Source organism: Ursus arctos, unplaced genomic scaffold (assembly GCF_023065955.2).
Source record: "Ursus arctos isolate Adak ecotype North America unplaced genomic scaffold, UrsArc2.0 scaffold_3, whole genome shotgun sequence".
Lineage (NCBI taxonomy): Eukaryota > Metazoa > Chordata > Mammalia > Carnivora > Ursidae > Ursus > Ursus arctos.
In genome coordinates, this window is record NW_026622985.1 from 32,050,165 (window position 1) to 32,076,274 (window position 26,110).

General features: G+C 38.7%; 1 protein-coding gene across 6 annotated transcripts in view; it reads left to right on the forward strand.

Moving 5' to 3' along the window:
• CDK14 (cyclin dependent kinase 14) overlaps positions 1-26,110 on the forward strand; it is a 701,485-nt gene that overhangs the window by 278,839 nt on the left and 396,536 nt on the right. For all 6 annotated transcript variants that reach the window (XM_044386363.3, XM_044386367.3, XM_044386366.3 and 3 more), the window contains one exon: positions 275-369. In XM_044386363.3, coding sequence (XP_044242298.1) covers positions 275-369 — 95 coding nt within the window. The remainder of the gene's footprint in view (positions 1-274; positions 370-26,110) is intronic.

Consider the following 26,110-nt stretch of genomic DNA (forward strand, 5'->3'; position numbering starts at 1 on the left):
AGCACTGGAAGAAGAGATATCAAAATATTAATGGTGGTTCTTTCTTGGTGGACAGATTATGGGTAAATTTAAACTTTCTACATTGTGTCATTTGCATTTTCTGAGTTCGTATCCTGAATAGTTATTATGTTGTTTTTTAGAATAAAATATTCTTATGACAGAAAAAAGTTATTTAAAAAAGTGACAGAATCTATACATTTTTAGCAAAATTGGCCTATTTATTATCAATTAGTTTGATACAATCTGTTTTGTTTACCCTCTGCTCCATTTTTAGCCGACAAGTCCCAAATTCGGAAAAGCTGACTCATACGAAAAACTGGAAAAACTAGGGGAAGGATCTTATGCTACAGTATACAAAGGGAAAAGCAAGTAAGTTCATTCGCTTTTTAATATTTCACATTTAAAATGTACCTGATCTCTTAATACAGATTATTAGCGATCAATAATATTAATTTATTTAAATAATTCTCTTTTAATATATAGTAGCTTTTCCCTCTCAGTTTTTGTTCTTGTTGTTGTTTTAAGAAGTGTAAAAGTCAGCAGTATTGGTTTTCCCTGCTAGCAAACAATTTTACAGACTTATCCAATTTATCTTTTCTGTCCTACCCCTGCCCCCCCTCCCCAACATTGAGGCTGGAATCCTCAAATGAGAATTCGTTTCCAGGTGAATGGTATGATTAATTTCTTCTGGAGGTTTAGTGTTTGCTTAAGAATAAGAGTACTGATTTGACAAAATCAAATATATTGGCCATTCTTATGTCTTTTTAACTGAGCTTTTACTCCATCTGAAGAAATCACTAAATTAAAAAAAAAAAAAAAACAGACTTTTTCTTTTTTCCTACCTGTGTACTTTGACATCATACTACATATATTTTCACATGGAGAAACAACCTTCCCTCCTGTTGATATCTGCCCCCCCACCCATGCTATCCTGGGGTCGGGTACGGGTTTGGATTCTTGAAAAGCTTACCCCATATGTTTCTGATAGGCCTCCTCCCTCTCTCTCATTGATTGAGAATGCAGAGTTATTGTATTTGGTGGCTTGTAGAAATGTAATGCTGTTTCTCAAATAATAAATAAAGAGATACAAACCTTGCGTTACCTTGATAACATTACCAAATAATGTTGAAAAATAATTTTCTGAACCATCCCTGTTTTTGTCTCTCTTTTAAGTCATTATGGAAGATAGGAAATTCTAACCTAATTAATTACCTAGAAACATGTAATGGAAAATTCTCTGAAGGAACATTCTAAACACATAATTGGAAATTTTGACCATTTAGGTAATCTTTGGCTTTTCTGGAATGTAGTCTTATACCTTGCTTATGTTTTTTAAGAAGATGAAGAAATATTTCTGACAAAGGAAGATATGTAAGTAAGGATGCAGGGATAATATAGTAACAAATAGTAGTACTAATTTTGAGATTTTAGATATTTACCAAAAAAAAAAAAACTTTAAAAAAATTTGAATGAAAAAGAAACATGATGGGGAATAAAAAAGCCAAGTCAAATCTAGAGGACTGGTAGTGACTTAACTAGGGTACCTGAGCATTATAGAATATTGCTGAGCAAATTTTAATAGAGGTTGTGTGTGAAACTTTATATTCTTTCCTAAAGAAAAATAGTTATTTCTCTAATATATAAAAATTACTTATACATTTAATGTTTATAAGGATCACTACACTGGATTAAGCAATTAGTTTGTATAATGTATGGTATATCCATTGTCTCATCACTTCTCATGATGCCCTATAAAGATAGTTCCTGTAATTATCACCTCCATTTGACCAGGAATCCTGGTGCTTGGAGAGTCGCCTCTTGTCCAAGTCCACACAGTTGGTTGGTGGCAAAGCTTGTCTTTGGCTTGCGTCTCTCTGGTTTGCAGCCATTCTTTTCCTAATCATTATACAATACTGCTTGCACAGTATAAGGCCTTCCTTGGAAAGCCTTGGTCCTTGTTGAATATTCCAGATGGTTCTCACATATGCTCTGGCTTGTTGTAATCATGAATCAAACAGAAGCAAACATATTATTTCATTATAAGGAAACACACCAATTACTTTGAAGTGCCTTCCCAAAAAATATGGGCTCAGCTGATTTCCAAATGTAAGTTAATAACTCTATTAAATGTTTTACTTTGTGATTTATGTCAAAATCTTGGAGATAGTTGAAAAATCCTCCATTTATTATGCTCGAATAAAAGAAAGTCTGCCTTTTAAGTGTCTGCAGTCTTTGAGAAGGACGGCTCCAGACAGTTAATACTCTTCATTCCAGAAGGCCTAAATGTATCTTGTCAGCATTTCTCAAGCAGTTTCAAGCCTGCTGGTCACATGCTGCATTTAATTTCCTCCAGGTGGAGATGAAAGCCATTGACCACTCACCTGTTGTAAGGGAGGACAGGTTGCCTGTGCTTGCTTGCTTTAGGGTGGCAAGGTCAGGCCAGAGCACAACAGTTATGTGCTGTCTAGCAAGGCTTGAGAGCTGAGTTTGTTTGGTGTGTCCCCTTAAGTCTGTAATTTAAATAGCCAGTAAAATGTTGTGTCCCCCATTCCGGGACTCCTCACCACTCTCCCATACATGTCAGCACCCCTGCCTCCATCTTTAAACATTATCTTTAGCATCTTCTCCAAGAGCAGCTGTCATTATCTTGTAGTAAAGTTGCCTGCCATTTGTAGAGAGCTCATTAATTTTTAGTTTGTGAGCCTTTTGCAAATGCGCCTTGAATCACACGGGTCAAGTTGGGATTTTGCCGGGAACCTCGCTGTATTAGTTCGCTAGGGCTGCCGAAACCAAGTACCACCGACTGGGTGGCTTAAACAACAGAAATTTATCTTCTCGCAGTTCTGAAAGCTGGAAGTCTCAGACCAAGGTGTTGGCAGAGTTGGGTCCTTCTGACGGTTCTGTAGGGGAGAGAATCTGTGCCCCACTTCCCTCCTAGCCTCTGCGGTGAGCTGGCAGTCCTTGGCACTTCTGGCTTGTAGACGTGTCCCCTCAGTCTCCGCCTTCCTGTTCACATGGTGTTCTCCCTGTGCGTGTCTGTATCCAAATGTCCCCTTTTCACAAGGACACTAGTAATATTGGATCAGGGCCCACCCGCATGACTTCATTTTAACTTGATTACCCTGTTTCCAAAGAACCTATGTCATACTCTGAGGTATTAGAGATTAGAACTCCAGTGTATCTTTTTTGGAGGACATAATTCAATCTATAACACACATTTCAAACCTCAGTAATTTGGCACTGCCTTCATGACAGTGTTCTTCTTTTTACTATTTATGGTGTATCTTGAGTCATCTTTTATTTCATGGTTCTTCTTTAAATAATACAGGCAAAGGAGATTCCTCCCACCCCCCAAATGTTTGTGTACTTGTTGATTTAGGTGTAGTTGCTGGTAGCTATAGTTTAGAAACTTTAGGGGGAATAGAGGGGCTTTTTATTACCTTAAATTATCTTGAATTTCTTATTCTTGTAGGGACACATTGGGAAGAAGTTGGCCGAGATTTCTATACTGTGTAGCTCCTTTGGTAAAGAGTTTGGTTCTCGGGGCGCCTGAGTGGCTCAGGTCATGGTCCCAGGGTCCTGGAATGGAGCCCGGGCATCAGGCTCCATGCTTGGCAGGGAGTCTGCTTCTCCCCTTCCCTCTGCCCCTTCGCCTGCTTGTGCGCTCATGCTTTCTCTCTCTGACAAATAAATAAAATCTTAAAAAAAGTAGGGGAGCTTGGTTCTGAAGAATATGGCTGGTACTGCAACCATGTCAACATACAAAACTCACAAACAAGCTTTTTAATTTTTTAAATAAAAGCTTTGGATTTCCCACATTTTCATATTTGAGTAGAATTTTTTTTTTTTTTTTAAACCAGTGTTCTTGAGCTTACTTTGTGCGTACTTTGTGTGTGTGTGTGTGTGTTTATGTTTGGGGAAGGGAGGCGGTTTGTCATCACTCTGACTATGAATCTCTATCCTGGTTTGGTTTCCTGAGTGTGTTCTCTCTTTTAAATTCCTGTAGCATTTAATATTAGATTTAAAAAATTATGCATTGTATAATACTTTGCATTTAAAAATATATACCACTTAAAAATGTCTTTAATTTAGCACCTCAAAATCATCTTCTTACTTTTGAAGGATTTTCCCAGGGACTTTTGTACGTTAAGAGACTTGTTAACATTTTTTTGAGCTTGCTTAACTAATGATGAATGTTTATTATGTTGTTTTTATGCCCTTTTTATATTGTAGGTGAAGAAGAGGTGAATCACATGCAGATTCTGACCTCAGGAGACTTCACAGTCTTGAAGGGAGATGGTCCATATGCCTAAATAACTCAACATAAGTTAGAACGTAGTGTGTTTGATATGAGCTAGAATGCAGTAAAAAAGGCCCAGGTAAAATGGTGTAGGGTTTTCAAAAGGAAGGAAGAGAGGATGATGCTGAGTAAAGTATTTTAAATATGTTCTCTCCAGGGGTGACTGATCAAATGCACAGCCTCATGTGCTTTTATTTTTTTTAATTTTTTAAAAAAGTTTTTATTTTAATTCCAGTTAGTTAACATACAGTATTATGATCATTTCAGCTGTACAATATAGTGATCCAGCACTTCTCTACATCACCCTGTGCTCATTATGACAAGTGCCCACCTGCGTCCCCATCGCTATTTCACCAGTCCTGCCCCCCACCTCCCCTCTGGTAACCATAAGTGTGTTCTCTATAATTAAGAGTCTGTTTCTTGATTTCCCTCTCACGCTCTGTCTCTTACTTTTTTCCCTTTGCTCATTTGTTTTGTAAATTCCACATATGAGTGAAATCATTTGGTATTTGTCTTTCTCAGACTGACTTATTTTGCATAAAAAAATAATGAAATCTTGCCATTTGCAAGGACATGGAGCTAGAGAATATAATACTAAGCCTCCGTGCTTTTAAATCAAGCCTCCCTCATCACTGTGTGTATTCATAGGAATCCTTGGGACAGTTGTCTTCTGGGCTGTGGTCCCCAAACGAATATATTTTCACCGTTTGTTATCAGACTCTCCACTAAACTTGTTAAAGACTGGGAGCCTTGGGGCGCCTGGGTGGCACAGTCGTTAAGCGTCTGCCTTCGGCTCAGGGCGTGATCCCAGCATTCTGGGATCGAGCCCCACGTCAGGCTCCTCCGGTAGGAGCCTGCTTCTTCCTCTCCCACTCCCCTGCTTGTGTTCCCTCTCTCACTGGGTGTCTCTCTGTCAAATTAATAAATAAAATCTTAAAAAAAAAAAAAAAGACTGGGAACCTTAAAGGAAGAGCAAACTGATTCATTTTGATTATTGTGCAGATTTTGATTAAGCAAAAAGTGTTACGTTTGAGTGTTAAAGTGGAATTGGTTTTTAGCAGTGTAGTTTGGCAGGCTGGGTGGTGGTTTATGTGTGAGCACCCATGAAGGCCTGGCCATTGCAGATAAGAGCTCGGACCACAGCAGCCACGTCACACTTGAGATGTGGTGGGACCACATGCTCCTCAGTGTACTGGGATCTACAGGCAGCGCACACCCAAGTCTCTCCTCGATGTCTGAAGCCCCCTGCTCCCCCATTCTGCACCCCGCCACGAGCGCTGAGAAGTTATGAACCTTTCCTCTTGCCCGGAAAGTCCTCTTCTTACCTTCCTACTTACCTAGGGGGGATGCGAGGCTGCAGATGCTTGCTTTTGATTTTCTCATACTTTGTGTCACTTAGAGAAGGAAAAACCTGCTCTTTGTTCCATCTCTGGAATTAGAGTATTCGACTTATTTAGACTAAGTCATCCCACAGATGGTCCTGATTTCTGGTCTTTTTTTTCTGCTTATCTTCCGTTTCTGTTGAGGTGATGCTGCCAAAGTGTTACTCCTGCGGGAGCCTGCTAAGCAGAGAAGCCTGCCCGCACTGGTCTGCGCCAGCCGTAAATTGTTATCTCAGAGGTCAACAAGAACAATGGACGAATTTGCTCACTTTATGTAACATGAGATTTATGTGATTGAAAGTGCCAATCTTCTTTTAGCATTTCATTCTGCCAATTTGTGCTGAATAATTGAACTTGAATTAAACGACCTCATAAATTGAGAGACTATGCCAAACCAAGACTGAACTCTACTAAACACATTTCAAAGAGTGCTTCAAAGCCCCAGGAGGAATAGGGGGGAAGAAATGCTGTTAATTAAAACAAGCAGCAGCAAGAAGAAAGGCTCTGGCAGTTTAACCACCTTTTCAGAATCTGTGGGATTAAAGAGGTGCCTCTTACTGCTTGCCCTGAAGGTCAACCCCATTGAAACACTATCAGGAGGAGTTTGAAGAATTCTAAAAATCAGAAATCCCCAGATGGAAAACGCTGGACTCCTGGTTCACTGAAGTTTCAATCCTCAGTGTTGACACCTGCACTGTCACGCTGTTCTCCAGCATCCGGAGAGGTTGCCTACCACAAAAGAGGCAAATCTGATTACATTTTATGAGCTCCTGAGGCCCAATCTCTGTTTCTCATTAGGTCTGCTCTGATTTTCTTTTAGACTTTGGGTCCACAGGCCAAAGCTTATTATCACCACTCGCATTAAAGATCAAGCCTGTATCCACGCTATTAATCACAGGGTATGAAAATGGCATCATAGTATGATAATGCTATCAGTGTTAGCTTTGTAATTTAATGCACAAAATACAGCGTTGCAATGTACAACAAGAGCAATTGGATTAGAAAGAAAAAAGCTAATGGAGTAAATGAGTTTACGCCTTGTGATTTTCAGATCCCGTGTTCCTTCTGTCTAGGTGAAAGTTGAAAAAGCAGAATTCTTATCCTTACCTAGGCCAAGGAGGATAATAGCCCACCCACCAAATCTGCTAATTAAAAAACCCTAAAGTCTATTCAAATTGCAGATTCTTCCCTGACTTCCTTTAGAGGAAGAATGCAAGGCATTGGAGTCTGGTTCATTGGTACAGCTGGTTTCATTTAGCTGGCAGCAGATAAACAAACAGTGCCTGATCTTTTTGACAAAAGCGACAATGAGGATATTGTTTAGGCAAGAAGCATGATTTCAATTATTAGACTAAACTATGCAGGAATAACTTTCCTATTAGACAATGTTTAAATGTATCGGCCTCTGTTAGCCATTTTTATTACCAGAGTCCTTTGATCATTTGACTAGGAGACTCTCAAAAGAATCTGTGATATTTGCTGTCTTCAGAATTGTGGTCATATATCAGATATGGCCAGCTGGTGAAAATGGAGGCTTTTTTGGGTTAGTGGAGGAATTTTTCAAAAGAGCTAGTGTAGAATTTCCAATTATCGTACTGTCAGGGCTTCTTGAATCTTTCTCCATAGTTCAGCCTAAGTGGTTTTTGGGGACATCAAGGGGAAGGATATTATGATAAGATTGTTTTCAGTTTAAAGCATACCCACATTCCTGAGTTGCTTCATTATTATTGTGATTCTTTTAGTTTCAACCAGGATGCTGGGGAAGTAGCATCTTTCCTTTCTAAACCCGTGGTTCTCGACTGGTTCTCAATGTTGCTCCTCAGGAGACATTTGATATATCTGGAAATATTTTTGGTTTTCACAACTTAGGGAGCAGTGGTGGTGTTACTGGCATCTAGAGGCCAGGGATGCTGTGAACTGTCCTACAGATGAATAGGACAGTCTCTCACAACAAAGAATTATTTGCCTCAAAGTGTCAATAGTGCCAAGGTCGGGAAGCCCTGGTCTAAACAAGGGATGCATAGAGGCGGTTCACATTTCCTTCCATTCTTTCTTTCTTTCTTTCTTTCTTTCTTTCTTTCTTTCTTTCTTTCTTTTTTGTTTTTGTTTGTTTGTTTGTTTTTGTGTGTGTGTGTGTCATGTCTGGTTAAAAGAGCTCTTTCCTTTAGAGACATTTACCAAGACCGTAGTGTATTCTGTGTACTGGGCCAGGCGATGGATATGTAATGGCGAGCAGAACTAAGTTCTTCTTTTCATGGAACCTGTCATCTAGAGGGGGATATAAAAACGAATCAAGCCATCAGGCATCTCTGTAATTGCAATCGCATAAAAGAAAAGAGAGCTGTGAGAAAAAGAGAGTGGTGGGTTATATGTATTTGCGTGACAGGGGAGAGCAATAAGCATGCTTTAGATGGAGGGACAGTGGCAGTCTTGCTGAGGAGGCGACTCTTACTCCTAGATCCAAAGGAAATATGACCAACCAGGGAAAGTTTAGGGACAGGAGTGCTTCAGGCCAGACCCCAAGGAGGGCTTGGGGTATTCTACAGACTCAGCGAGCCCCATGTGACATGGGGTATGTTCAGGGGAGATTGGTATGAATTGAATTTTGAGAAATCTTTAAGGCCTTGAGGATCATGTTAGGAATGTTCTGCTTATATATTACTGCAAAATGAACCACTCTGAAACTTAGAGACTTAAAACAATAGCTATAATTTTTTTGCTCATGAATCTGCAATTGGAGAAGGGTGGGAAAAGTTTGTTTCTTCTCCCTGTGGTATCATTTTGTGCAGCTTGACTGAAATATGAAGGATCCATTGCCAACGTGGCTTACATGGCTGGCAAGTTGGTGCTGGCTCTTCTCAGGGCTTGGGCTTTCTTACAGCACGGTGACTGGGTTCTCTTGAGTGAGCATCCCCAAACCTGGGAAGTGAGACTTCTGGCTTCAGCTCCAACATGTAAAGAGCTTGGAAGCTGATGCTCCCATCCTTTCAAAGAGGAAAGGCTTGGTGAACTGAACATGTGAAACTTTGGTTCAGTTCACCAGAGAATGGAGGCCACAGGGCAAACCACTATACTAAATTCTGGAGAGACGACATATCGGGATAGAAATAGCCCCAGTCTCCTCACCAGGAGCACAAGCTGCTGAAGCCATAAACTGAAAAGGGTACTTAAAAGGTAATTTTTATGAGTTGCTGGAGATGGGCTGTGGTCGAGCACGAGAGTGAGAACTCTTGAGCACTGCAGTCTTAGGGAGGCCCCCACACTTTCTTGGGTTTTGCCTCCAGGAACCCCACAGAGTTCTCACAGTGAAGATCATGGAAAGATCCCCTTGGGGCTCTGGCAGGGGAAGAGGAAGAATAATCATGAAATACACCCAGAGTATTCTCCAGCACAGAAACCAGCCTTATCCCAGGTGATGGAAGGGAGCTTCTCCCACTCAGACTCTGTCCAGCCTTTCTGTCTCACATACGTGCAAGAAACCATACTCAGTAATGATCAGGGCCTCAAGGAAATAGATTGGGAACACTGCAGTCAGCGAAGAAAATAGGGGGTTGAAAGGAGGGGAAAAAAAGCTGTACTACCAGAGAAACACTTGTGAAGGTCACATCCCACGATGCAGGCTCACTAAATGAATTCAGACTCACTCAGAAGCTTTGAGAATGTTCATACTCCCTCATACCTTACCGCCACTCCAGTGTAATAACAGTAGATTATAGCTGAGAGGGTTGCAAGACAGAGACTCTCTGTGAGGGGGAGTACTAATGGAAGCCTCAAGTTAGGAGAAGACAAAAACAGGAACACTGGACTCATTTGAAGCAATTACAACAAACAGTAAACATGGCCAGGTTAACATAAATCTTTAGGTTTGGCTCTCAACAAAAAATTACAAGGCATTCCAAAAGATTGGAAAAAATACAGCCTGAAAAGACAGACCAGACTTGGATATAGCACAGATGTTGGAATTGTCTGAGAGGGACTTCAAATAACTGTGATTAATATATTAAAAGTGTAAATGGATAAAAATCAAGAAAAGATGGCAATGCAGACAGAGAAATGAGAAAAGAAAGACTATAAGAATCAAAAGAAAAGAGAATTTTTTAAAAAGACTTAGAAGCGAAAGATGCTTTTGATGTGCTCGGTAGACTTCAACACAGCTGAAGAAAGGGTCAAAGAACTTGAATACAGGTGAGTAAAAAAACCTTCCAAACTGAAATACAAAGGACAATAAAAATAAAAATGTCTGAGAACTATGAGATAATATTGAAAAGTGTAACATATGCATAATTGGAATACCAGCAGAAGAAAGAATCAAGCAGAAGTATTTGAAGTAAAAATGGCAGAAGACTTTCCAAAATTTATGACAGATACCAAACCACAGATCCCTGAGGCTCAGAGCACACCAAGTAAATGTCTGTGTATAAACAAATCTGAAAAACAAAAATACACCCCCCCCCCACACACCTAGTCATATCATATTCAAGCTATGGAGAAACAGAGACAAAGAGAAAATCTTAAATGAAGCTAGAGGAAGAAATACCGTACCTACAGAGGAAAAAGAATAAGAATTTCATCAGACTTCTCATCAGAAACCACGAAAGCAAGAAGAGAGTGGAGTGAAATCCTTAAGAAAAGAGTTTAAAAAATCACTAAGTTAGAAATCTATATGCAATTAATATCTTTCAAAGGTGGCGGAGAAATAAAAACTTTCTCAAACAAAAACGGAGGAACTTCACTGGCAGTAGACTTGTCTTAATGAGAAATTTTGGAAGTACTTTAAACAAAATGAAAATGATAACAGGTTGGAGACTTGGATCTCTATAAAGAAAAGTGAGAAGGAATAAAGAAAAGTAAAATAAAATCCTTTATTGTCATCTTAGTTGAACTAGAAATGTGCTGTCTATTTAAAGCAATAATACTAACAGTGTATTGGGAGGTTATGGCATTTAGATAAGTGAAATGAATGACGACAGCAGCATCACGAGGGGTGCATGATTGCAGGGGAGAACGCTGTTAGAAGGCACTCTGCTACACAGGAGCTGATACAGTGTTATTTGAAACTAGACTTAGATTAGTTAGAAATGTATTGTGGAAACTCTAGGACAACTACTATGAAGATTTCAAAAAGTATAAATGATACACTAAGAAGATAAAATAGAATCATATAAAATGCTCAATTAAAATCAGAGGAGGCAGAAAAAGGAGGAGCAAAAAAGGGACAAAACAATAAAAAGAAAACAATTACAAACAGGACAGATATTAATATACCTATATCCAAATCACTTAAGGTATAGTTGGTCTAAATGCACCAAGTGAAAGAGATCATCAGTGTGGATGAAAAACAAGATCCAAGCCCGTGTTGCTTACAAGAATCCTACCTTAAATATAAAGACTTGGATTAAAAGTAAATTGATAGAAAATATGCACTACTAACACTATTTAAAAGAAAGCTGCAGTAGTTATATTAATTTCATACTAAGCAGACACTTTTGAAGACTGAGAAGCCCTTCAGGATAAAGAGGGGGCATCACATAGTGGTATTAATTTCCCAAGAAGATATAATAATTATGAATGTGTATGCATCTAACAATAGAGTGTCAAACTATGGGAGGCAAAAACTGATAGAGCTAAAGGGAGAAATGGACAAATCCACTCTTGTTGTCAGAGACTTCAGCACCCTTCTGTCAGTACCTGATGGATCCAGCAGGCAGAAAGATCAGTAAGGAATAGATGACCTAAATAACACTTCCAAGATACGAAAAGTAGTAATTGCCAACATTTTAAGGCCTGTGCCCAGAACTGGCACAGTGTTACTTTTACCTACTTGATTGATCAGGTGTTCCAAGAGACCAGGTTCAAGGGTAGAAGACATAGATGGGACCTCTCAACAAGGAATGTCAAAGAATTTGGAGGCTATGTTTTCATAAAATACAGTTTGGATTTCATTTTAATCTAGAATTCTATCTTCAATCTCACCTTTGCACAGAGTTCTTTCAGTTACCTTTTCTGACCACATATTCACTGATGCCTTTTTGGGTTAACCTTGCTATGTGTTAGATGTATTCCTGAGAACAAGGACCCAGTCTGGTGTTCGGTGCCTTGTGTAGAGGGCATCTTACATGCTGGTCAGCCTAAGACAATCCTGGTTTTTGCTTGTTGTCTTTGTGTTATTATTAATAGTGTTTCTTTTCACAAATTCAGTGTTTTTACTATTCAGTGTCTCCATTTGGATGATAAAATATATGATCACCTTATTTGTATAGTACTCTATTCCTCTCGAGACTTGATAAAGCATTTTGCCAAAAACCAAAAATTGTTTAAAGTGCTTTATTATGGAATTTAACTGAGTATATAGAAGCATTAATTTTGGTGAATGTTTGGGAGCTTTTTAAAAATTGTTTGTGATTGTCATTGAACCTCTAATGGGGATTTGTCCATTAATTTAAAAAGTTTCATGACTGATTAATGATCTTTAGGTATAGCACATTCTCTTAGACAGCAAAGTATGGAGTCTAGAGGTCATGGAATAGAAACTGTGGAATAGAAACTGATCAGTCTAAAATTCAAGTGACCTACTCAGATCCCTTACTGCTCATATTATAAATGATAGGCTCAGAGGAATTCAAGATCCTGGCAATGCTGGAAATTTGAAACAGGAATTAATGAATAAGCTGGCACTTGGGTGAAATCAGGTGCTATTAGAGCGCAAAGGGTCAATGAGTTTTCGTCAGATGCTTATAGTTTATTTAGCTTTGACGCATACAAGAGGAGTGCACGATACCGTTAGAAATTATAATCGTGGGGAGATAGCAAGTACTTGAAAAATCGGGAACTATAAATTGCATAAAGTAATCAAGTACAGGATTTGGATTGTAGACACTGTTGGTTTGGGATGATTTTTGAGGGACATAACATCTGGTAGGGCAAGATCAGAAAGGAAGGCTTTGGAGAAAAGAGTGGGGTGTGATCTGACTTTCCTTAAGTATGTTTGGGTTACCTGAGAAGTTCAACTTCAGGCTCTTGTTTGTTGCCTCATAATGAACTGGAAAGTGATACCTGCCTTTGTCAGTAGAATCTGAAAACGGAAAAGATAATAGACGCTCAGTGACTTTTATGCAGAAATGTATCTGAGCTTAAAAAAAAGATCTCGAGACAGAAAGGAAATTTAAAGATTATAGGTATGAGACATTTTTCATGCTTAGTGGTTGATAGCCAAGCAAATGTGTGCCCTCTTCCTTCTGGGGTTCAAGGAAATAAACATATAGTTCCCTGTATAAACAAATTTTTGAAAATTTGAAAAATAATTGTCTCTAGTTCAAAATGATGTCTTGGGGCTTGCTGTATTCTTAACAGTCTCTCTTTTCAGAGATTTAAATCAATGATCTTACAGATCTGTGAGAACTGTCTAAGCTGAGGGAAAATTGTAAACACTAGGAACTTTGGTGAATAGTTGAGAGCCCTGTTGTAATTCAACAGAGAATAAGATAGAAGTCATTCCTTATTGACCTGATGCGCAGACAAGAGTGAATTCTGAAGCAGCTTAGCAGCCAGCACAGGTATAGACAGCCAAAAAAGCCCCTGAGGAAGCAGGGAAAGCAACCAAAGGCTTTTGTTGTGTGTGATCAAACCCCTGAGGAGAAAGAAGAGGGATATGGAGATACTGAGAAACTAAATAAACGTTAGTAAGGAGGCCAATTGGGGATCCCAGAGGAAGCTGAATTGCTGAGGGGAAGGCAATGGGCTGGGTTAAACAGTGACAGTTTTGTGGGAGTTTTTTGTTTGGGTGATGGTGGTTGTTGTCGTCGTCTGCTTTAGTCCCCAGGGAAGTTTTAGTGTTAAGCTCTGGAGAGTTAAGGGCACCTGGGACTGTGCCCAAAGTAAAGTACAGAGGATTATTAAATTAACATAGAACGGATCTCATCTCTGAGTGAAATAAAAGGGGATAGAATAATAGAACACCAATAGTTGGAGTTGGACGAAAGAAGAACCAAAGGCTCTTGAGAGGGGTTGCCTAGAAAGGCAGCACAAAACCAGCCGAATGCCAAGGAAGGCAGGGAGTTACAGGGGAGTGTGAGTGATAATGTCAGATATTCAGCAAGGTCCTGAAAAGATGGGTCCAGAAAAGAATTCATTAAATTTGCTACTAGGAAGGTTTTTCTTAATTCTTGTAGGGGACGGGTGAGGTTAGAGACTCATCTGCTTTGGACTGAAGAGGGAAAGGGGAGGATGGAGGCAGAAATGCAGGGCGTGAGGCAGCAAAGGAAAGAAGAAAGGACAGAAGTATATTTTGTCATTTTAGTTTTAAACCAGACAGAAAATAATTCAGTATGTATATAGATTATGAGCCAGGCATCAGTAAAAAGAAAGAGAGAGAAAATAACTAAGGAAACACTTGAAGTGTGTTCTTGATGAGGAAATTTGAGGAACTGTTTTCTCTGTCGCTTGAACTTTATTCCGTAGGTCTTTAATGATGCCTCTCCCTCTTTCCTGTGTTAATAATATATAGATCTGAAATAGTTTTTGTTGCCAGTTTCACCTCGTTTAGGACATAAATCTATAAGAGCATTATTCTTCTTAGATATCTCTTCTATTTTTATTTATGTTCTTCAAAAATTTAAATACATCATTGAACTCTGTGTAGCGCATGGGTTTCTCTGCTTTCCCCCTTTTCTTCATTGATAATAGTTGTACTTTTTAAATGACTGTATCTATTTTTGTGCATCTTCTCTCTCTCTCGGTCCTACCTTTCTTTTTGTAATTTAGGGTCATGAAATAAAGCTAAGATATGAAACACTGGGCTAAGCTTCATTTTGTCATCTGTGAAAATAGTGCAAGTACTAGAATTGATTTCATGCAGCTGTGAAGAATCTCCTAGAATGAATGCATTTGGAGTGTTTAAAATGTCTCAAATGTAGTACATGTTAAATGAATGTCAGCTATTACTTTTTTCTTTGTTTCTTATAACAATTTTGGAAAAGTTTTGAAATGAGATGATTTCTCCCATTTTACAGATGTAGAAATCGAGGCCCATAAAGTCTGAGTAACTTGCCCACAGTCAACATAGCTAAGTGGCAGAGCTGGGACTCAGACCCACTCAGCCCACCTCTGGAGCTGAGTTCTTAATTTTTATCTCCTTTTATTTTTTTACTTATTTATTTTATTTTGAAAAAACTTAAAATCTGTGCTTACTCTCCCCTCTTATTACTGATTAACTCTAGGGTACGTTTCTCCCATGATTCTTACAACTCCCCTCTGTGCCTCGCCTCTCATTTCTCATTTCTCATTAGTCGTGTATCACCCATATTCCCCGCTGTTCTAGGCAACTCCACAGTGACAGCCTAGCTCTCCCCTGCCCTCGCCGTCTTCACCCCGCTGATCTGTGGCTTTCCATGTAGAAGGGACTGCATGAAATAGAATACTCACTTCTCCCCTTTTCTCTCCTTTAGATAGTTATTTCGGACAAGGTTTTCCATTTCGTTGCTGTTTTCTCTGTGTGGACGTTGGCCCGAGATTCAGTGGCACCTATGTCTCTTACTACCTTTTTATTCTACTTCTCTGCCAGCACATTTACAACCCTTTTGTCTTTCTCATAAATAATGGGGGAGCTAATATTACAGTAAGAGCAGTACTTTAAAAAAATAATTCTTTCAAATAGGTTTTTGAGTAAATCAGAAACTCAGCACCCTCGAGCCCTCGAGCGCCCCCCCAACCCAGAGTATATTCCCAGCACTAGCTGTGAATGCAGTTAAGCATTCAAAATTGAATTAAGAGGAGAAAATGATTCTACCTGTTGTGTCCTTTGAGAGTCTTGCCAAATTTTCTGGCACATTTTTTTTTTTTTTTGTCACTTTCTTATGTATTTGTGTCTAAGCAGGTACATTTATATTATTTATATGTATTTATTCACATAAACTTTCAGATGACTTGATTGAATTTTAAATCATTTTTGTGATAGCTGGTGTGACCTGAGCTAATTTACCATTGACCCATATGTTAATAAAGGGGCTTGTTTAATTAATAAGAGCTGGAGAGAACATCTTTATTGAAGGTTATTTTGCCTAATAACTATGGTTAGGTGAATGATGCTTCATCGTAAATGTAATTTTTGAAGCTGAGTGGCCAGTTAGGGACAATGTTAGTAGCTACTTAGCAATCAGTCTGCAGAGTTATATTTCCCTTTCTATTTTTCAAAAACTTCCCCTTGTGTTACATGTATTCGTATAACATATCAATATGCATATATTCATATCATATACAAATATACATATATTCATGTATCTGTATATATGAAAAAGAAAATGCAAGTAGCAGAGATTGTCTTTGAAAGTTGGAGAGAGCAGAGTCGACAGGTTGAATGGTGGGCTTACTGTAAGTTTATACCCCTGAGTAGCAGCATTGTTGCCCTGAAACCTTGGGTGTCTCAACTCCTCATCTGTCACTTTCTTATTCTACTTCAGAGTTGGAGCCATTCCATCTATCTGAAATGAGTAAATCTCCCTGTTTTCCCAATTATCCTTTATAATTCAGTCATACTTCCCCGGAGTCATTCAAAATGAGTGAATTTTTATAGCATAAGGATTGGATGCTTCTCTGACATATGATTAATCATGCTTTCTCACTTTCTGAGATTCATAATCTGAGTCCAGTTGAATAATTAGTGGCCTGGATTTTAAGATCATAGTAAAAAGAAGAAAATAAGGGATGCATTTTCTTGAAATATTTGTGTATTTAAAAACCAAGAACAAAGAATAAAAACTAAGAATAAGGTGATTCTATGTGTTATAACCAGACAAAAATGTTTATCTACCATGGAACGGGACATTGGTTTTATCGTGTTTATTTTTATAGTAAGTTTTATATTACTACATATGTAGCTATAGGTACTATATATATATATATATATATATATATATATATATATATCACTATATGTATGGTTACATATAGGTACTATTTATACATATGTAATTGTGTGTATATAACTATATTGCATTCTTAAATAAGGAACATGTGTAAAATAAATCTTAGAAAAAAAGAGGAAAATGATAAATAATCACAAAGTAACTATTTTATTTGCAGGTATTTAACATAGAAAGATTTAGATACATTTATTCAATTTACTCAACTTACAGATATATTACTTTTTTCTTTTTACTTATTATAAGATAGCATATTATACTAGCTAAAATCTTTATTTATTTTCTGGGCTAGAATTTGTATATAAGATTCTGTTATGGGAGAGAATTGCTCAACTGGGTGACTACTGATGATTTCCCATCTGCTGCAGTTGGAAAAAGAGTCATGACATTTGTATCCATTCCTCATTTTAGGCGAAAACTGAGTAAATGACTAATTACTTTTCAGGATATGTTGCCCCAGAAGTCAGAGACTTTATCCCCCAACACTCATTTTGAACTTAAATGAAAAGCACACCAGAAAGCTTTCTGTTAATGGCTGAGAAGAGTAACACACACAAAGGAGAGACATTTAGGAAGGCTGACTTTTGTGATTTCTTAGTTATAGAAATTATTCTGTCGGGGAAGCTGATGAAATCTGTCCTATCTGTAGCTGTTTGCTAGTTTAGCCCTTGTTTGAAGTAGTTGACTTCATTCATTCACGCATGTGGTATTTATTGAAGCCAAAATCCGCAAAAGCCATTTAGTACAAAGAAAAGCCATAGAACGTGGTTTCTCCTCAAAGTGGCCAAAGCATGTCTCACTGAACAGAAATTAGATTTCTTATTGGAAGCTAGATTTGGTGACTGAGACTTGACATCACTGAATAGCCTTTTGTTTAAGACCTTGTCAGTCAGTTTTCCTTTGTAGCACTAAGCCTGGGAAAAAGATTCCTCTAGAAACGGGATGCTAATGTCTTGTTTGATGTAGATAAACTCACATGTTATTGCTTGAAAGTAGCACAGGTGCATTTAACTAATTGTGTATTTGGCTTTCTTTGTCTTTACAATAAAGACTTGCCACCAAATATTTTATAGGTTGTATATATAGATACAGTGTAAATCCTGGAAATGTATTAATTTTTAGTGTGTTTTAATGTTAATCTATATTTATAAATATATTAATTTTATAGTCTGTTTTAATCTATATTTATATCATGAAGTACATTTAGTAGACTTACAAGCTCAGTTAACTGACCTTTATTGGTTAGGAATGGATATTTAACTTCTTCAGATGAACACTGTCGATATGTTAGCTTTTACTTCTTTCAGAGCTCTACCCTAAAAAAAGTGTTAGCCAGTAATAAAAATATTGATGTCTGGCAAGATCAAAGGTGTAATTACCTTACTGGATCAATCCTGTGGTGTACTAGAGGCATCCTGATGCCTCGTGAGTCTAGGATTCATGTGTTACTGGTTCCCTAGCTTTTACTCTCTGTACTTGAAGGGTGCCTCTCCACCTTCTTCTGCATCTTTGTTTATAGATCCCTCTGTGTAAGTGGCTTACTTCTCCTTTTTACATGTCCATGTCTTGTCCCATCTTTAAGGTCCAGCTCAAGTGCCACTCATACTGAGAGACTTTCCCACCTTCTGACAAGACACTGTCCTTGGTTAAACTTCAGTTATGCTCCTCTAAGTCCTCTTCCTGACTAGGCCTTGACTTTGTCTGCAACAATCCAACCTCCCCACCCTCCCACCCTCAACCCCGGCAACCCGCTGCCCTGCCAGACCTGCCTAGACTAGTTTTAGCAAGATTCCTACCATTTAGAGAAAATCTCCCCACCCTTGCTGTCTGATTGCTCCTGCCTGCCCTTAGCAAGGATCCTGTTAGATCAGAGTAGCAGGATTCCCCCTACCCTTGATGTCACTTCTTAGTAGTTTTCCATCCATCCATGAATGACCCCCTAACCTGCCCCGTGGCTATAAATCCCCACTTGTTCTTATATTCAGAGTTGAGCCCTATCTCTGTCTCCCCTATTATAATAGTCTCGAATAAAGCCTTACTATTTAAACAGATGTCAGAATAATTTTTTTCTGATGATTCAATTACTGCCTTGCTTTCTATGTCCTTTACTTCCTCTCATATGTATGTAACTTATATTCATATGTATGTCACGCACTCTTACACATACATGTATTCTTCAGTACCTATCACAGTGCTCTTAATACATACTCAACTAATAAACATTAACTATATAATGATTGGTGAAAGTGTTTAGGGATGCTGTGACCACACTCTTTAAGTGCTTTGAGGAGACTTTGACAGATGGCCCTTGGGAATAGAGATTTGTAGTCAGGACTTAGGAAGTTCTTTCTTGCACATTCGATAGCCATGGGTCTTAGTTCTTCCAAATCTAAGGTCCCGTATTTGGGTTCATAGAGTAAAATCTCTAGCATATCTATCATGGAGGTGATTTGATTGGTTGCTTTCCATCACTGGGTATGGAGCAGTCCCATTATACTAAATTCCAGCCAGGCCAACTGAAGGAACCATGCCCCATATAGGTCCTGCCCCTATGTGACCTGTCAGGCCCATAGTTGTTTCCTGTCAGGCGTCTCTTGCTTGACTAGTGTGGTTGCTTTCACCAATAAACCAAAATGAAAGTCATGAAAATTTATGAAAGACAGAAATACTGGGGCCATTTTTCTTAAAAGGAAAGTATGAGCTCGTTTGAACTTGAGGCTTCCTGGATTTTATATCAGCTCATCCAGTAAAAAGATATATTATTAAACCACAACAAAAAAGTAAATGACCAAATATAAAAGTGGGAAACCATTTAAAAAAAATCTGCACAGAGAAAAAAGGTTTAGAAGATACACACATTGAAAGATTTACCTCTGAATAATGGGATTATTGTTGATACAATTTTTTTTCTGTAATTGCCAACCATTTTGCCATAAACGTGTTACTTTTACAATTAAGGTAAAACTTATTAATGCAATTCTAAAATATATTGATATGTTTTAAGGTTTGTAAAAAAATTTTCGAAAAAACTAAGCTTTGACAGTAACATTGACAAAAACATTGCTTTGACAGTAAGTAATTTGATCACAAGTGTCTGAAAAAAATATATACTGATACAAACAGAATGCCTTTGTTGAATGTAGGAGTAGTGTGAGAATGTGCCTCACATACCTTTCTTCTGTGGTTCACGCTGTAATTATTGTTACCCCACAGAGAATTTATGAGTATGCGTTCTAAAGTCCAACCTCTGACAATTCTGAAACTGCTTCTTCTGGTTGTATGATTTGGAACTGTGCCTCGGTTTCTTTATAAAGTGGAGATGACAGTAGTATCGATCACACAAATTTGTCATAGGGATTAAATGAGACATTGTAAATGAAGTCCTTGGCCCAGGGCCTGTCACACTGTAGGTGCTTTAACAATAGTGATAGTCAGTGCTAGTGCTATTTTTGACTTAAAGACAATGATCTTAAACCTACTGGCTGTATATAAAACCACTGGATTCCAAATCAGGTTAATTTGTACCCTGGCTCTATTGCTAGGTTTTGGAAGTAATACTAAGCATAGATCTTATTATATCAATTCTACATAATTTTTATAAAGTCCTTAACTAATCAGCTCGTTAGTAAAACATGAATTAATACAGAGCCTGAGCCTCACCATGTGTAGGTGGATTGTTTTCAACTTTATGTTTAATTGAGTCATTTTTTACATTGACACTGCTTCCTTTACAGCAGTCCATTGTAGTGCCACTTTTATTTTTAGGAGAGTAATAGTCTTTTAGATTTAGAACAATAGCCTGAGCATTGTTCTCCAATCCTTTTTGTCATAAAAGACTTCATTCAAACTAGATAAATTTGGCTTTGCTTGATATTGTTTTAAAATTTCATTTCAAAGATATTTAACAGTGACACATTTTCTATAATTATGACAGTAATCCAATTTAATGAAGAAAATAAAAATCACTCATAATCCTCTTGACTTGATAGAAGTCTTAGTCTTTTAACCAAGCTACTGTGTATTTATAATAATTATCTTTGTTGGTTCTCCATGGGCCTTTGCCACCAACCTCCCCCCCCCCCCCCCAAAAAAAAACCCAGGTGGTTATCCTGGTTGTAACATAAACTGGACGGGTGTGTGTGTGTGTGTGTGTGTGTGTGTGTGTGTGATCTCTTTATTAGAATGGGTAGAAAATAGTCTGAACTCTGAATACCCCTGCCTTAATGGCTCTCCAGGGCTGCTTTAATTGTTTTATCCTGCTGTTCCAAACTTCACTTAATTTCGTATGGCTACATTTGAATGGAAAATGCAAGATCTCTGTGGTTAACACTACTTGGCAATGAGTATTTGGGGATTCCTTATAGCCTTGTGGTGAATCAGTGATGTGCTTTTTGGTGCATCTCATTTAACTTTTTTGGAGACACTTTTTTCCCGCGAGTGGAGGCCTAACTTCTCTCTTACGATGCTGAACATGTGTGCCTCAACTAGAGAACAGGGACCATTTCTGACTCTGTTAGAGAAATGGGAACATATGGTTTAAACATATCTTTGCACTGAGAAGCTTGAAATGTTCTAAGGTGGAACATCAGACTTTATTCTCTTCTTTAATCCCAGCTCGTGTAATGACTCACTCTGATTGTGATGCCGTAGTTAGACTTTATAAAAAAAAAATTATGAATGAGTGGATTTGATTTTTATATTTAGATATAGTATGAGATACAGTATGTAAGCATTAGCTAGAAAATAATAAGTCATCCAAGATAGGGAAAAATGATATTATCATCAAAAAGTATATCCATTTCTTTTCTGCTTTTTGAAGCATTTTCTGTGGAAAAAAAGCTTCTGAAGATAAAAATCTATTTGAAGTGGCAACTTGACCTCAGAAAGAGAAAATTTGATTTCTCTAGAAATGTAAAATGCTGCCTTTTCAAAGACTGCAGTAATATGCTTCCCCAGCCAAGTGTGCTTGAAAGTGGGACTAGGGAAAAACCTAACTTCTTCTTTTTTCTTAACCTTCACGCCATCCCTTCAGTGAATGTGGGCACATCTGGGTGTTGTATGTTTAGGGACATAAATTGTATGTTATAGAGAAAAATTTGTAGAAATATTTAACACAGTGAATTTCAGATCTCACTACGTGTGAAAAACAATTTCTAAAAACTCAAACTTCATTTTACTTATTTTTTAATGAAACCCTCCCATCTCATTAAATAAACATGCCCCTCTCTAGTAATTTCAGGAATATGTGTAACCAACTACCTTTACATCTGTAAGTGTCCTTGGCATCTTTTTTGTGCCCTTTTTTTCATATGTGAGCAATTCTTCCATTCTTTGTCTTTGACTCCTTTGCCTTACCTTTTTTTTTTTTTTAAAGCAACTTACCTTTGTCCATCTTGCATTTTAGTTGCTTGATACTGTCTTCTTTCTTCTCTGTCTAATTACCTTCTCAAAGGCTGTGTGCATGTGACTTTTGCTCTATCCAAAAATGGTTTCTTGCATCTGGAGGTATTCCAGAAGAATACCGAGAAGTGTCCAGTGTATTGCCCTAAAACCCCAGAAGATTAATGTATCAAAATGGATGGTAAAGGTCTCTCAAAACCAAACCAACACAGACCAGATAATCACAGTACAATGCTGTTCAGTGAGGGAAGGAGAGGAAGCATCAGAAACCCAAGAAAGGCTAAGGTTTGAAGTTGACACACAGAAGATGCCACTGGGGTAGAAAGGTGCTAAAGAATGAGTGCAGTTACTCCCCCTCTGTTTTGCTTACATCACTGCTACCAAAGCAAGCGAACTTCTGGAGCCAAAACGCAGTACAAATATAAGAGTGAATTAAATTATCGGATGTCTGGGGAAGTTTGAGAGTACTATGGTTCTCTAAGGAGTTCTGATTTGAGACTTAAAATGATTGTTTCAGAATTTTAAAGAAATTAGGGTTGAGATTGTCCCATCACTGTCAGTCATCCTTGAGGAATGATGAAAAATTGGCAAGGCATTAGCAGCCTTGAGAAGTCCACGTATTCGCAGAAGACGAGTTCTGTGAACCACATCCAGGGGAAATGGTGTGAACGACCTTCTCTCTGCATGCCCTTCTCATTCCCTCTCCCCAGCGGAACATTTTAGGACAGATTGTCAGGCAGATGATTTCTGAGTAGTTAGAAAGCAAAATAGTGATCTAAGAATTCATAAATATTGTGTTATCCCTAAATAACCTTAATTCCTTTTTCTGATCAGATTGTTAAGCTAGTGGACCAGTAGAACCCTGTAGATATTGTATATTTATTTGTTTTTCAAATGTGGGTAAAGGTTCCTGTTTATGTTCTCATAGGTAAGTTGAGTGCTATGCAACATGTTGCTGGTGGTGGGTTTACAACAGGCTGATTAAGGAGCCTAAGAGTAGTAGGGTTTTTTGTACCTCTTTTACACGATAAAAGGTGGGCCCATTTCTTCACCACTGAGGCCTCATTATGCGCCAGATGCAAATTTTCTAGTACAGTCCAGTGGTAGCAGTAGATGGTCAGCATCATGGTCTGGGAAGGAGGGGCCGCAGAAATGAAGGACTGGATTGGAGAGGTTGAAAGTGAAAAGACGAGGGAGGAGAGAGAAAAAGAAAGAAAGGACAATTAATGAAGCCAGGTCTCCAGAAAGGTGGATAGAGTAGAGGTCAAGAGTGTGGTGTCAAAGGGCATAGCCTTGGACCTCTTCCTGTTCAGTGTTTTCATTCCTATCTCAGATTAGGACACTTTCAGAGAAGGCTGGGTAGACAGTGCCCGTCAGAAACAGGATTGGAATGTAGAGCATACTTGAGAGGCATGAGCAGTTGGTTGCTGCTGCTAAGTTGGAATTTTATTCGGGATAAATCAAACTCCTGAAATTGTGCTTAGAAAGTGAATTGTTAGGCATAGGGCAAGTTAGACATGGTGTGATCGCAGGGCCCCTGAAGAAAACTCAGGGGTTTTCGTTGTTGGTAAGATTAGTTTGAGTTTATATATTTTGCGACTATCACAGTTTAAAACACGCATAGGCCAAAGTAGTACAAGTTCGGTTTCTGGAACGGGGCAGGGTACTATCCCAGTCCACTCAGTGCTTATCAGACCACATCTGGTAGCGTGTCCACCCTGTCAACCACATTTCAAAAGGGGCTAATCAGCTGGGACTTCCCAAAAGCTTGCAGCTAACACTGAGGGCCAGTCAGCTATTTCAAATAGCTGAGTATTTTTGGATGTTTATTGTAGAAAAGGAGACTTGGACATGTTCCAGACCAGACAAAGGAAGAGAGGCAATGAGAAGTTGATGTAGGAATCTGAAGGCTTAACAGAGTGGTTCTCAACACCCCAGGGTGTTTTAAAAAATGCAAATATTTAGGACCCCACCCTACCGCCAGTTACATCAGGGGTGGGGCCAGGCCAAGATATGTTTCAAAGCTGCTCAGTGATTCTAGTAGGTAGCCAGCACCTAAATCTGCACAGCTGCAGAGGCTGGCCCCAGCCCCCTCCGTGCCTTGCCTAATGCTCAGGGGCGGCCACAACAGCACCCCTGTTCTGCCTGCTTCCAAGAGACTGTCAGGATGGAATCTCCTCTGCTCATAGCTGTTTACCACAGGCTCCACCCAAGGGATAACGACGCGGATCATCTGCTATCTCTCTGACCTCACCCCCCTATTTGTCACTGAATCTTTTACACTGTCCCTTTTCCCTGTCCTTCAGGATCTTCCTGTGTCTTCTAGATCTAGAACAGCATCCTCTGATCAACAAACATATTCTCTGCTTTTTTCTGAATTTTTTCTTAACTCCTGCTTTAATAGAAAACTGGCTCTCTCTTGAGCTTATTACTTCTCTTGAAGTCCTCCAAATGACTCACAAGTTTTTATGTCTAGCCTAGATTTTTGTACTGAGATCCAGATCCACAAATACCAATGCTTACTCTGCGTCTCCGCTGGGGATGCTTCAGGGCTAAGATCCTCTGAAACAGGACTCTGGTTCTCTGTCTGAGTCTCCTCTTCCTAAGTTTCCCTCAGTTCAGTGAGTGTTACCCGCATCCACCCAACACCCAAATCAGAACACTTGAAATCATATTTTACAACATTCCCTATGCCCAATCCAATTTATCCTGACAGGTTGTTGATTCTGTCTTCAGAATGTCCTTTTCCTTTTTCCCACTGCTGTTACCAAACACTGTTTTTTGGCAGCCACCATCTTTCCCCGGGACCCTGCAACAACTTCCTGCCCTCCCTTCCTGCTCCCACCCTTGTGCTCCTTCAGGCCATTCTCTATACCATCCTGAGGGAGCTGCAGACACAGTTTAATCATAGCATTTCCTTTCTTTAGATACCTCAGTGTTTTCCTCTCCTCTCCTCTCCTCTCCTCTCCTCTCCTCTCCTCTCCTCTCCTCTCCTCTCCTCTCCTCTCCTCTCCTCTCCTCTCCTCTCCTCTCCTCTCCTTTCATTTAAATATTTTCTGCAGCTCTCAAGGATGTCCATGATCTGGTTCTCCCAGGTGCTTCCCTAACTCTCGACACCCCCCTCCCCGCCCCCAACAACAACAAGAAGCTCCAGTCACTCTTTCCTTGTATTTTTGTTTAACACATCATGTTCTCTGCCTGAGATTTTGTATGGTTGCTCCATCTGCCTGGTTGTTCCAACTCTCTTAGTCTATGGGTTCCTCCCCTTTTTTTCCTTGAAATTTATTTGTTGAAGAAACAGGTTCATTTTTCCTATAGAATTTCCTATAGTCTAGATTTTTCTGATTGTATCCCAACGGTATCATTTAACTTGTTACCTTATCTCCTTAAAATAGGCAGTTAGACTGAGACTTGGTCAGATTCGGGTTGGGTTGGTTCCATAGGAGGGGACGCGTGCTTCCATCGGGAGGTGCACACTATCTGGTAGCCTCGTTTTGTGATTTTAACAACCATTAATAATCCATTAAGTGATTATGGTTAAGAATGGTGTAACTCATATTCTATCATTCCTTCTTCATTTGTTATATGCAGTACATCTATAAAGAGAAACTTCCATATATCAACTATCTTGTTAGAGTGAAGGACAATGTATATGAAAGTATATGAAGAGGGAAGGTAAATGCTTGATATATTCTTTTCAGCTGTTCTGGAACTAATGATATGGTTTTGTATTACCCTCCAAATATGACTCCTGAGTTTGTTTTTTTTGTTTTTGCATTAACGTGTTGAATTAAACATGTTTGATAGCTTTCAATCACACATATTAGTTTAGTGATGCTTAAATTGTTCCATGTTGGACGAGTGAGAACCTCTTGTTTCTCTTTGACACTTGTCTGTCTTCTTGGTGAGACCTAAGTGCAAGGACTATGTCTCTGTTGTTCATCCTTTATCCCGAGCACGGAATCACTGTCTCTTAATTTGTTGATTTAGGGGCAGGATATTAAAACTTATAATAATTATGAGACAGACTGTCTTATGAAAGAGCATTTGGTTTAGTCTTTGTGGATTCAGAACTTGAATCAGAGAGTAGAAGTTACAGGAAGCAAATTTTG